The 13879-nt window shown below is 35.4% G+C and overlaps 1 protein-coding gene across 15 annotated transcripts in view; it reads left to right on the forward strand.

Annotated features, from left to right (window-relative positions):
* The window catches only part of NEK1 (NIMA related kinase 1), a 227639-nt gene that overhangs the window by 113434 nt on the left and 100326 nt on the right, over positions 1–13879 (forward strand). For 8 of the 15 annotated variants that reach the window (XM_045463330.1, XM_045463358.1, XM_045463340.1 and 5 more), the window contains exons 19-21: positions 12437–12520; positions 12949–13032; positions 13497–13574. In XM_045463330.1, the coding sequence (XP_045319286.1) occupies positions 12437–12520; positions 12949–13032; positions 13497–13574 (246 nt within the window). The remainder of the gene's footprint in view (positions 1–12436; positions 12521–12948; positions 13033–13496; positions 13575–13879) is intronic. The other 7 variants (XM_045463374.1, XM_045463393.1, XM_045463383.1 and 4 more) reach the window with 1 other exon arrangement.

Here is a 13879-nt window from a genome sequence, read left to right on the forward strand (position 1 = left end):
TTCCTGTATGTAAACAGTATGAATAAAAAGTAAAGTAACTGAGAATCTAATTCTGACAATAATTCTTTGGAGTAGGAATTATCACTACCAAGTTACAGGTTTTGAAACCAGCTCACAGTCCTTAGTACTCTGCCTAACATCATGTAGTCTGTTCAGAGGCAGGATACAAGCCCAGTGCTTGTGACTTTGGAGATTGTGCTTTCAGCTCTTTGACTATGCTTTTTGCTCCTTTTTAAAATCTCATATTAATATTTGCTTTAATTTAGGTAAACTTTTAGACATGGTAATTTTGTAGAGCAAGGGCAGGCAAACCTTTTCTGTAAAAGGGCAGGTAGTAGATACTTCGGGCTTTGCAGTGCATATGGTGTCCTACAAAACAAACGAGTGTGGTGCTGTTTTAGTAAAACTATATTTACAAAATCAGGCAGCAACTTAGATGTAACCTGGGTATTAGAGTTTGCTGATTCTTGTTAAACACTATCCTAATAGCAGGTTGGTTCTTCAGTACTAAGTTGTTGATTTTAAAATATTTTTTTCAGTTCTTTAAAAATTATTCTCTTTTTATCCTTCTAAAATATAATGTTTGGTACATAGGAAAGAATAAATGTGTAAATTATGAAGCAAAATACTATGCTTAGGAGGTACAGCACTACTAATTTCAGTCCGTATGCTGCTTTCTAATCTAGGTATTGGCAAATGTTTTTCTATAAAGGGCCAGATAATAAATACTTTAGGCTTTATTAGCCATAAGGTCTCTGTCATAACTACAAACTCTTCATTGTAGCACAAAAGTAACCGTCAACACTGTGTAAATGAATGAGTGTGGCTGAACTCCAGTAAAACACTATTTATGAACAGTGAAATTTGAATTTCTTGTAATTTATGTGTGGTCAAGAAATATTCTTCTTTTCATTTTTTTCCACCATTTAATAATATGAAAAACCATTCTTAGGTTATGGACCATACAGAAATAGGTAGTAGGTTGGATTTAGCCTGTGAGCCGTTGTTTGTCGACCTCTGTCCTAACCTTTTTTTTTCTGCCTTCTCCTAGAGGTTGCCATTATCCTGAATTGTGGATTTATCATTACTGTGGTTGTTTTAAAATAATTTTTTCCACTTATGTATATGTACCTACACAATATATTATTCTTTTTTGTTTTTGAGCATTATGAAAATTATACTATATATAGACTAAGACTTGTTTTTTTCATTCAACATTATTTTTTAAAATTCATTCAGTAGTTGAGTATAACTGGATAGTAGTGTGTATATGCCACAATTATTCTCCTGACAGTATTTATTTAGTTTGGTTTGATTCCTGCTTTGAACATTCTTGACCATGTTTCCTGGTACACGTGTGCAAAATTTTTCTTGGTTATCAATTTTCTTCTGTTGAATTACTTAGAAAAACTTCTGAATTATTTCCCTTGAGAAATGTTACTTTCTTATTAACTGATCTTAAATAATTCTGTATGTATTTATACTAATGGAAAACTGCCTTGAAAATGTTCAGTTAAGTGTTAAACATTTCATTTGTTCTTTCATTCACTTATTTAGTATTATATAAACATTTATTGACTATAGTATGTTAGGTTTTGTGCCAGCAAGAGAATGTAAGATAAGCAATAAAGTAGATAAATAGTTAAACCAGCAGTTTAATAATAACAGTGGGTGTTTATTGAAAGCTTACTATGCCAGGCCTTATGTTAGATCTTTTATATGCACCACCTCTGTGTTAGGCCACTAGGGCTGCTGTAACAGAGTGTCACAAAATAAGTGGCTTACCAACAGGAATTTATTATCTCACAGTCCTGGAGGGTAAAAGTCCAGGACCCACACGTCTACAGGGTAGGTTCCTTCTGAGGACTGTGAGGAAGACTCACCCATGCCTCTTCCCTATCTTGTGGTGGTTGGCTGGCAGTCTTTAGCCTTCCTTGACATTAGAATCATCACCCTAATCTCTGCCTTCACTTCATATAGTTTTCTCCCTGTATGTGCATCTGCTCCACATTCCCTTTTTATAAGGTCACCAGTCATATTAGCTTAGGGCCTACTCTAACAATCTCATTTTAACTTGATGAAGATGCTATTTCTAAATAGTAGGGTAGTAGGCATTAGTACTTAAGCATACGGATTTTGGAAGATAAAATTCAGCCCATAACAGTCTCTTTTAAACTTTACAACAGTCCCAGGTAACTCTTTAGAACCTTAATGATAGTAGTCCCATCACAAAGTATATTACATTATAAAAACCCTACATACTAAAAAGTAACTTATACACAGTTCTAGAACAAGATGGCATAAACCCACTTTTCCTGGCTCCTCCCCTCTAAATATAGTTAAATAGTCTGGAAACTAGTTAACATACAATTATGGTAGAATTCTATATGCTGGAAGGAAGAAGATGAGCTAACTAGGGACTTCAGGACTTAGGAATAACAGTGTGGTATGTGGTTCCCTGTTTGTTTTTTGTTCTTTTTTTAAGTTTATTTGAGAGACAGAGAGACAGAGAGCGTACACATGCACACACAAGCAGGCAAGGGACAGAGAGGGAGAGAGAGAATCCTAAGAGCCATGAGATCATGACTTGAGCCAAAATCAAGAGTCGGACATGTAACCAACTGAGCCACCCAGGCAATCCTCCCTGGTGTTTCTTTTTATTTCCCATTTTTGTGGGCTGGGCCTGCATCCCAGATCCACTGTAGATGAAAAAAAGCAAAAACAAAAACCGAAAGCCTGATCTCACTTGCCAAATTAATGGAAAAGAGGAATATCAGCAGGATCCTGTTGTAAGCTGTGGGCAGCAATGAAGTTTCAGGCTGCCCCAACCTCATTCCACAACTAGAGCATGGGCAGGTAACTTGGAGAGCATTTTGACCCACATTGGCAGCAAAGCCTTGCACCTTCCCGGTTCTACTCAACATCTAGGGCACTAGCAGGTGATTTTATCTGACCACAGCAGTAGTAGCCGTGAAGACCTGTGTCTCCATACCCTCTGTCTAGTGATGTAAGAAGACCCAGACCCAGTGTCACCTGCCTCCCACCCTCAGGAGATCTTCCAGTAACAGCACATGGATCAGGGAGACAACTTTCATCATCACAAGATAGCACCCGGAGGGATTGAGCAGGAGAGCCATCAGCACCAGAACAATGAAGCTGGTTAGAATAATATTACAAGGATTCAGAGAGGCAAACTGTTATTAGTACTAAAGCCCACGAAAGTAGGCCAGAACCGAAATGCTAATCCTAAATGGGCCTACTGCCTGCTAAAATTGAAGACATTAAGAGTCTTCTACTATAATAACTAAAATATTCAGAACATAATAAAAAATCACTTGTCATACCAAGAACCAGGAAAACCACAACCTGAATGAGTAAGGCCACTGAGCTGCCACTCATATCAAGATGAATTACATACTGGAATTCTCAGACAAAGATTTTAAAGCTGCTTCAAACAAATGCTTCAATGAGATAAAACTCTTTTGAGTGAATAAAAAAAGTAAAATCTCAGTGAAGAAAGAGAAGTTATAAAAAATAAGCAAATAGAAATTATATAATTGGAAAATATAATAACCAAAGTTGAAAATTCACTGGATAGATCCAGTGATAGTGTGGAGATGACAGAAGATAGAATTACTAAACTTGAAGATCAACTTAATTTACTCAGTTTGTACAACAGAGAGAGAAAAGTATCTGTGGAACAATAAGAAAAGATTTAACATTTTTATCATTGGAGCCCAAAGGACAAGAGAAAGAGTGTGATTGAAAAAAGTATTTGAAAACTTTCTACATTTGGCAAAGGACATAACCTACAGATGTAAGAAGCTGAGCAAATCCCCAGCTAGGATAAACAAAGAAATCTTCATCAAGCAGTATTATTAAATTTCTGAAATTAAAAGATGAGACAAATCTTTAAATATACACAGAGAGATGACATATTATATTACCTATAAAGCAGCACCAAATTGAATGACATCAGATCTTTCATCTGAAACTGTGGAGTATAGGAGGAAATGACGTAACATTTTTCAAGTGCTAAAGGAAAAGAACTCTCGATGCGGAATCCTTTATCTGATGAAACTGTCCTTCAGGAATGAAGGGGAAATAAAAATATTCTTAAAGTAAGCTAAAAGAATCTGTTAACAGAGCAAATAAGATTGCTTAGGACAAAGAGAGAGATAAAGAGAGACATTATATAATAAGATCAGTTCAATAAGTCATTTCAGGAACACCTGGGTGGCTCAGTCAGTTAAGTGGCCAACTCTCGATTTTGGCTCAGGTCATGATCTCACAGTTGTGAGTTTGAGCTCCTCGTTGAGCTCCGTACTGACAGCATGGACCCTGCTTGGGATTTTCTCTCTCCCCCTCTCTTTCTGCCCTTACCTTGCTCATACATATGAGTGCACTCTCTCTCTCAAAATTAAAAAAATATATATATTTAAAAAATACTATTGCAGTTTTAAATGGCTGTACAACAAACAGTAGAGTTTTAAAATATATAAAGCAGAAACTAACAGCTAAAAGAATAAATTCACAAGTATAGTTGGGGACTTTAGCACCCCATTCTCAGTGATTGATAGAACTGCTAGACAGAAATTAGCAATGATACAGAATAGCTAAACACCATCACAAGCTAACAAGTTCTAATTTACACTTATAGAGCATTCTACCCAACAGTAGCACAATACACTTTTTTTTCAAGTGGAAATGAGTTAACATGCAATAATACATTCACCAAGAAAGACTATATGCTAGATCATAAAACAAACCTTATATTCAGAAGACTCGGAATTACAGAGTATAATTTTTGAACATCATGGAATCAAACTAGAAATCTATAATAGATGACAAGAAAATCTACAAACAATTGAAAATTAAAACACTTCTAACTAATATGGTATCAAATAGGAAATATAAAAGAAAATTTAAAAATACATAGAACCAGGGTCACCTGAGAGGTTTAGTTGGTTAAGTGTCTGACTTTTGATTTTGCCTCAAGTCACAGTCTCATGGTTTTGTGAGTTTGAGCCCCCACGTTGCTGAGCCGGCTTGGGATCCTCTCTCTCCTTCTTCTCTGCCCTTCTGTACTCATGCTTGCTCAGATTCTCCCTCTGTTTCTCAAAATAAATAAATAAACTTAAAAAAAAATTATAGAACTGAATGAAAATAGACATACAACATATTAACATTTGTGAGATGCAACTAAAGCACATATATTTGTATTTATTCCTATAAAGGAAATTTATAGTACTAGATGCTTATAAATTGGAAAAGAAAAAGGTCTCAAATCAGCACTCTAAGTTCCTATCTCAATCCTAAAAAAAAAAAAAAAAGAAAAAAGAAAAAGAAAAAGAAGAGCAAAATAAACCCAAAGCAAACAGAATGAGGGAAATTATTAAAGTATCAATTTCAATCAATGAAATTGAAAAAGGGAAAACTATTGAGAAAGTGAATGAAATGAAAAGCTGGTTCTTAGAAAATAATGAAATTGATAATCTCCAGATTGAAAAGAATAAAAAGAATAACACAAATCACGAGTGTCAGGAATGAAACAAGGGATATCACTACAGATCTTATAGTGAGTAAAAAGATAGTAAGCAACTTAACACTCATAAATTCAACAACTTTTAAAAATGGAATTTGTGATTTAAAAGCTGTCAAAAAAAGAAATCTCTAGGCCTGGATTGTTTCACTGGAGAATTTTACCAAACATTCAAAGAATTAACATCAATTTGATACAATGATACAATCTCTTGCAGGAATTAGTAATAGAAGGAATATTTCCCAACTCATTTTGAGGCCTGTATTACCTTGATACTCAAGCTAGAAAAGCACAAAAGAAGAAAAGTACAGACTAATGTATCTCATGAACCTAGATGGAAAACAAAATTTTAGGAAATCTAACCCAACCATGACCAAGTGGAATTTAGTCTTGTTTCAGTATTAGAAAATGAGTGTGATCTACCATATCAATAGGTTAAAGAAGAAAAATAATATATTCATATCAATTGATACAGAAAGTCTTTTGACTAAGTTCAACATGCACAATAAGAAATATCAGTATAGTAGAAATAGAGGGGAACATCCTTAGCTCCAAAAAATCTACATCTAACTTCATATGGGATAGAAGACTAAATGCTCTCCCTCTACAGTTGGAAAAAAGGGAAGAATGTTTGCTCTCACCAGTCTAATCAACATAGTACGGGATGTTCCAGTTACTGCAGTAAGGCAAGAAAAAGAAAAGGTATATAGATTTGAAAAGAAGGAAGGAGTAAAATGATTGCTGTTTCCAGTTGACATGATTAATTTGCTTAGAAAATCCCAAGGACTCTACAAAAACTCTCCTCAAACTAAAAAAAAATGAGTTCATTATAGTTAACAGGATACAAGATTCAATACATAAAAATCAACTGAATTTTTTCCAATGTTTTTTATTGAAAGAGAGCAGGGGAGGAGCAGAGAGAGGGAGAGAGAATCCTAAACAAGCTCTGCACTATCAGCATGGAGCCCAATGCAGGGCTCAATCCCACAAACTGTGAGACCATGACCTGAACTGAAACTGAAACAGAAACTGAACCTGAGCCACCCAGGTGCTCCTCAACTGAAGTTTTTTAAAGTTTATTTATTTTGAGAGAGAGAGAGAGAGAGAGAGAGACAGACAGACAGATCACAAGCAGGGGAGGGGAAGAGACAGGGAGAGAGAATCCCAAGCAGTCTCCGTGCCATCAGTGTAGAGCTGAACATGGGGCTTGAACCGAGAGATCATGACCTGAGCCAAGATCAAGAGTCAGATCAAGAATTGGATGCTTAACCAACTGAGCCACTGAGGTGCCCCTGAATTTCTATAAATTGACAGTGAAAAAGTGGAAACCAATACAAAAAAATATAATACCATTTACAATTGCTCCTTAAAAATGAAAAAAATTAATAAAATATGCAGGCTAATTTATGTGTTTAAAATGACAAAATGTTGTTGAAATTAAAGAAGACCTAAATACTTGGAGAATCATACCATGTTCATGAATCGGAAGACTCAATGTAATAAAAATGGCAAGTTGTTCTAAATTGATCTATGTTTAGTGCAATTACTAGTAAAATCTCAGGAATATTTTTTTTTTTTTACAGATGTAGACAGACTTGTTTTAAAATGTGTATGGAAAGGGGCATTTCGGTGGCTCAGTCAGTTAAGCATCTGATTTTGGCTCAGGGCGTGATCTCCCAGCTCGTGAGTTCAGCCCCGCCTCGGCCTCTGTGCTGACAGCTAAGAACCTGGAGCCTGCTTCAGATTCTGTGTCTCCCTCTCTTCTGCCCCTCACCCACTCACACTCTACATCTCTCTCCTTCAAAAATAAATAAACATTAAACAAATTGTTTTAATAAAAAAATTTAAAAAATAAAATGTATATGGAAAGAAAAGGATCTTAAAACAGCCAAAATAGTTTTTTGTTTGTTTTATCTAAGTGATTTCTACACCCAACATGGTGCTTGAACTTATGACCCTGAGATCAGGAGTCACATGCTCTTCCCAATGAAGCAGTCAGGCACCCCAAAATAGCCAAAACAGTTTTGAGAAGAATTAAGTGGGAAGAAATACTCTTCCATTTATTAAGGCTTACTTACAGGGGCTCCTGGCTGGCTCAGTTGGTTGAGCAGCGGCTCTTGATTTCAGCTTATGTCATGATCTAGAGGTTTGTGAGTTTGAGCCCCCCGCTTTGGACTCCACACTGCCGGTGTGGATTCTCTCTCTCTGCCCCTCCCCTGCTCATACGTGTGCTCTCTCTCAAAAAAAAAAAAAAAAAAAACCCTTAAAAAAAAAAAGGCTTACTGGGGCGCCTGGGTGGCGCAGTCAGTTAAGCATCGGGCTTCGGCTTAGGTCATGATCTCACTGTTTGTGAGTTGGAGCCCTGCAGAGGATTTGTGCTGACAGCTTGGAGCCTGGAGCCCGCTTCAGATTCTGTGTCTCCCTCTCTGTACTCCTCCCCTGCTCATGCTTATGCTTGCTCTCTCTCTCTGTCTCTCGCTCTCTCAAAAATAAACAAACATTAAAAAAATTTTTTTTTAAAGGCTTAACTTACAGCTATGGGAATCAAAACAGTATAGTACTAGTGGAGGGATAGACACATAGGTAGATTCATGGAACGGTATGGAGAACACCCTAATAGACCCATACAAATATGCCCAACTGATTCTTGAAAATGAAGCAAAAGCAATTCATGGAGGAGGGTTTGCCTTTTTAGTATTAGTGCTGGAGAAATTGGACTTCCACCCATAGGCAAAAAATGAACCTTGACCTAAACCTCACCTCTTATTAAAAGAGATCGTGCACTCTAAGGGAAAGCATACAATTATAAAGCTTTTAGAAGAAGGAGAAAATTTCAGACCTCAGACTAGACAAAGAATTCTTAGACTTGGCATCAAAAGCACAGTCCGTAAAAAGAAAACTTGATCAACTGGACTTCATCAGAATTAAAAACTTTTGTTCTGCAAAAGACCTTATTGAGAGGAAGAAAATACAAATTACAGATTGGGAGAAAATATGTGTAAACCCCATATTCAACAAAGGACTTGTATCTAGAACACATGAAGAATCACCAAAACTCAACATTAAAAACACAGAGTATCCAATTAGAAAACATGCAAAAGAGTAGCCAAAGATTTCATTGAAGAGAGTATACAGATAGCATATAAACTGTTGAAAGACAGTTCATCATCATTAGCTATGTGAGAAATGCAAATTAAAACCACATTAATGTATCACTACCCACCTATCAGAATGACTAAAATTAAAAGGTGATAAAAACCAGGGGCGCCTGGGTGGCTCAGTCAGTTGAGCATCTGACTTCGTCTCTGGGCATGATCTCACGGCTCGTAAGTTTGAGCCCCACATCAGGCTGTGTACTGACAGCTCAGAGCCTGAAGCCTGCTTCAGATTCTGTCTCTGTCTCTCTCCTTCTCCCTTCCCTTGCTCCTGCACTATCTCTCTCTCACCCCTTCTCTCTCAAATATAAATAAATATTTTTTTTAAAAAGTGGTCAAAACCAAATGCCGGTGATGATGTGGAGAAACTGGATCAATCATTCCTAGTAAGAACTTAAAGCCACTCTGCAAAATAGCTTGGTAGTGCCCTTTAAAACTAAAAATGGATTTACCATACCAAGAACAAGTAATTCTATTCTTGCATGTATGTCCCAGAGAAAAGAACATATTTTCACTCAGAAACTTGTACATGAATGTTCTCAGCAACTTTAACTCCTAATAGTCCAAAACTTGAAACTACCCAGATGTCCTTCAGTGGGTGAATGAGTGAACAAATTATGGTATATTCATACTATTGAATTCTACTTAGCAGTAAAATGTAACAAACTATTGATTTATGCATCCAATACCTTGAATGGACTGCAAGAAAATAATACTGTTATAAACAGTGAATCTCAAACAGATATGTACTGTATGATTCTAATATGTAAATTTTGTTTGTATTAGTTAATGGGTGTTAGGTATGGGAATAGTAAATGTGTCTGTGAAGTGTTAAAGTAATGGTACAATTGAGTATCTTGATTATGGTGATGATTACATAAATCTATATGTATAATAAAATTACATTGACACAGATACACAATTATGCATGTATAACTACTGAAATCAATTTCCTGGCTTTGATAGTGTACTGTCCTTATCAAGATGATAAAATTGGGAGAGGCTGGATGAAGGGTCCATGAAAGCTCCCTGTATATTTTACCTTTCTGTGAATCTATAATATTTCAAAGTAAAATGTTAAAAAAAAATTGCTTCAAAGTAACTCAGGTTTTTTTACTTAAAGTTCTTAAATACCATGAAAGGAAGATAAGAGTCTATAGCAGTACTCAGTTCTCCACCCACTCTCCTGTAACTCTGTAGATATTTCATTCATCTTTTCTGAGTTCATTTCACATATTTGCCCAGCCCTGCCTATTTCTTGTTTTCTTTCACCTTCCTAGTCTCTTACTTCTATCTCAAAAGCTCAAGTATCTGATAAGCTAATGCCAAGATTGCTTTGAAGAGGGGCAGTAGTCTTTTGTCAGACTGGAGGAGGAGAAAGAGCACATTCATATAATAATACTTTTTGTTCTAGTACATGCACAGAATCGGCAGTATTATTATGTCTGAGCTTACAGCAAGTAATTTTGGTGAAGGTCAGCAATGGTAGGTGACATTGACAAATGTGTGAACTGACAGTTTGGAGTCTACCATAGTCCATGTTCTTAACCATCAGAGTATACTGCCTGTCCACCATTACATTGAGACTGCCTGTCCTCCGTTATATTGTATTATAAATACACTGATGAGTCCTGCTGCAGAAGGTATATATAAAAATGGCATGGCACGTCACACTTAATTGACTGGAAGAGGTATGAGCAAGGCTTTCCATGGGTGAGATGTTTGATTTGCATTTCGGAAGAGGAGTAGAGTTAGCCATTTTAAGAAGATGAGTGAAATCATGGCATAGTCTGCAAACCACAAATAGTTGTCGTGGCTAGAATGTAGGCTTTATGATTAGGTCATGGCAGAGATGAGAATAGATATGGTTAGGTCACAAACAGCCTTATCTGTTATGCATCAGAACAGAATGTGGATTATATTATGAAGATAATGGGAATCATTGAAAGATTTAGGTGGGCTTTGATGTGAAAGAGACTGTTAAAAAGGTTACTCTGCAGTGTAGCGAGTAGACTGGGGTATAGGATAGATTAAGAGGCATAATGATAAATTGGAAAGGTCTTGGAAATCCAGGAGTCAAGAGAAAAGAGCATGAGCTAAGGCAGAAACTAAGGGGATAATTAGAGAATTAGGATGAGGTAGATTGGTAATTTGACAGTCATTTGTATTTGGCAGAGAAGAGAAAGAAGTAATGATAACTCCCATCTCACTGACTTGGGTGGTTGACTGTGATCAGTAACTGAAATGGGAATAAGATCATATAGTAAAAAGAATAATGAGGTCAGGTTTGTAAATTATTTGAAGTAGCTTTGCTACGTAAAGAGTGGAGAGGGCTGCGACATTGATTTAGATTCGGGAATTGGCAACATATGTTACAGCCTGGGAATGAGTAGAAAAGAAGACCAGAGAATGCGTCTTGACAAAATATTGACATTAGTGATGAACCAAGGAAAAGAAAAGCCTGTGAAAAATAGTGAAGATTGATTGGAAGAACCCAAGACAGAATGCTAACATAAATATGAAAGAGAAGAGAGATTTTTTTTTAAATGTGTTATTTAGAGAACACTATTTGGTGGTGTATTATGAATATCATATAGTCAGTTAATAATGTTTTTAAGGATATTGAATACTAGGAGGGACTCAGAATATTAAAATTAATATGCTAATTAATATTAAGGTTAAATCAGAAAAACTATAGTAAGATTCAAGTGTTATAAAGATAAGATGCTTAAGTATTTGTACATATGCACAGAAATTTGGAAGGGAATAACAGACTTTAGGTGTTTCAGATGGTAGAACTGTGATTTATATTTTATAAGTTTTCTACAGCGAACATATATGTTTTTATGAGACAAAAAATACTTCTGTGGATTCAAACTAATTTCCAGTGGAAATGTTAATTGCAAAATTTGCTCAAAAGAGTCCATTTGAAATGTTAACTAGGAAGTCAGTTAACATTTTCAGAGTCATGGTGGGATTGGAAACCAGATTGTACTGTGTTAAAAAGTAAATAGGAAAAAAAAAGTAAGTAGGAAGCAGGAAAATAGAAGTCATGAATGGTCAATCATGTAGAAAGTATGCTTTCAGCAAGCTGATAAAGAGACATTAGATAGGGAAGTGAGACACTGAGGATTTTTTTTAAGGAAAAATCTTATAGCGTGGTTGTGTGCTGAAGGAAGAGAACATGGATAGTTTGGCAATCTGATACTTTTTTAAAGGATACTAATAATTTCTGATAAGAACATAATTCCATGTTTATGATAAACTATGTTTAAAAATGATGTCAGTTTGTGATTGAGTATAATCATTTGCAGTATAGTAATAGGACATTCCTGAGTATAGAGTTTGAGTTCAAATATTTAATATTATGTAAATACTATATATTTAGTATGTAAACAAATTTGTAGAAATGATTGGACTTTTACAGAACAAAACTTTGATTTGGGGTTTAGCTAACCTCCAAAGTAGTTTTAAAAACCTGATCACTTAAATGGCTAATAAAAACATACCTGATCTCTGTTTTGAATAAATATGTTTGGGGTTTAATTGATTCCTTCAATGTTCTCACTGAATGTATTGGTTAAATCGATAGAGGAAAATGCCAGGGTTTATCTAAGTTTATCAGCTAGAAATGATCAGTATTTGCCAAAAGAAATAAAGTGGCACCTGGATATTCCTAGGTAAGATGCTGATGTAGCCTTAGTCATTCTTTAAACTTAGTACATTAAATGATGAACAGGGAATCCTGCAAAACCTGGCAGCTATGTATGGAGGCAGGTCCAGCTCTTCAAGAGGAGGGAAGCCAAGAAACAAAGAGGAAGAGGTATGCTTCCCGCATGTTCGCTACCTCCGTCACATAGCCATTTTTGAGTTTATTGCCTTCCTTTCTTGCATGGTTTAAATTCTTAACAATTATTTAAGGATTTTGTAGGTCTAGAGGGACCTGTTAATATAATTTGACTGACCTGCTGTGTCATAATTTTGTCCCATAACTGATATTCAGTATTCTGAGTTCAATTTCTTTTCTTTTGATAAAATTAAAAATTTATAATGTATTTCTTTTCAGAAATAAGTTGATCTAAATTAAACACTTGAAAGCTAATATTACATTTCCATTAACCAGATTTCAAAACTTTTATTTCTTGTATTCAGATTAACACTTTTCTTTAAATTACAAAAAAATTTTTAGCAATAAAATGTTTATTTTTTTTTTAAATTAAAATATTGTGTGTTCTTTTTCTCTCCTTGTAGGTTTATCTGGCAAGACTGAGACAAATAAGACTGCAGAATTTCAATGAGCGCCAGCAGATTAGAGCCAAACTTCGTGGTGAAAAGGCAGGTTGAAAAATAACTTTTTAAAAAGTAGTTGAATGGAAATAAAAAAGTAATTGAATGACATTATAATAGAGGAAGATTAAAAATGCTATGACACTAGCACAAAGTCTGATGAAGAGAGTGAAAGTCAAAGATCAGAAAACTATACATAGAGAAAAAATAAATTTTATATGTTAGATTTACAGTTGATAAGACCATTTGTTCCAGAGGAATTCTGAGAAGAAAACATAGGTAGTACCCATGGACATTTTATATCATTCTATTTTTTGTCTTTTTTTCCCATTTATTGTCCATAAGAGTTGATAGTTGTAGAGAGTTCACTTGCAGCTGTGAGAGAAAAGTAATAGTGTTGAACAATTTACCATTTTATATTTTTAGTGTTAGTCTGTTCATATTATCTTCTGAGCTCTGCCCTCAATTCGAGGCTCTGTCCTAAGTGGTTTGCTTATCTACTTGCTTTGTAGAAAGAAGCTGATTGTTCTGAAGGACAAGAAGGAAGTGAGGAGGCTGACGTGAGGCGTAAAAAAGTTGAAGCACTTAAGGTATAGACTAGAAATAAACAGATTTTCTTTGAGAAAATTGGAACCTGGGGTAGACAATTGTGTTAAATCTTGAATAGTTATTCTCTTGCCTTAATTTTACATTCCTATTTATCCTTCACTCTTTGGTTTCTAAAAAATAGTGTCTTCTTCTCTTCATATCTTATATTTATGGAGAACAATTTGATGAAATCATAACATTAAGTGTATGAAGCTATTACACAAGTAACCTTAAAAAGAATAAATGAGGGGCGCCTGGGTGGCGCAGTCGGTTAAGCGTCCGACTTCAGCCAGGTCACAATCTCGCA

Source organism: Leopardus geoffroyi, chromosome B1, assembly GCF_018350155.1.
Source record: "Leopardus geoffroyi isolate Oge1 chromosome B1, O.geoffroyi_Oge1_pat1.0, whole genome shotgun sequence".
In the NCBI taxonomy this organism is placed as follows: domain Eukaryota; kingdom Metazoa; phylum Chordata; class Mammalia; order Carnivora; family Felidae; genus Leopardus; species Leopardus geoffroyi.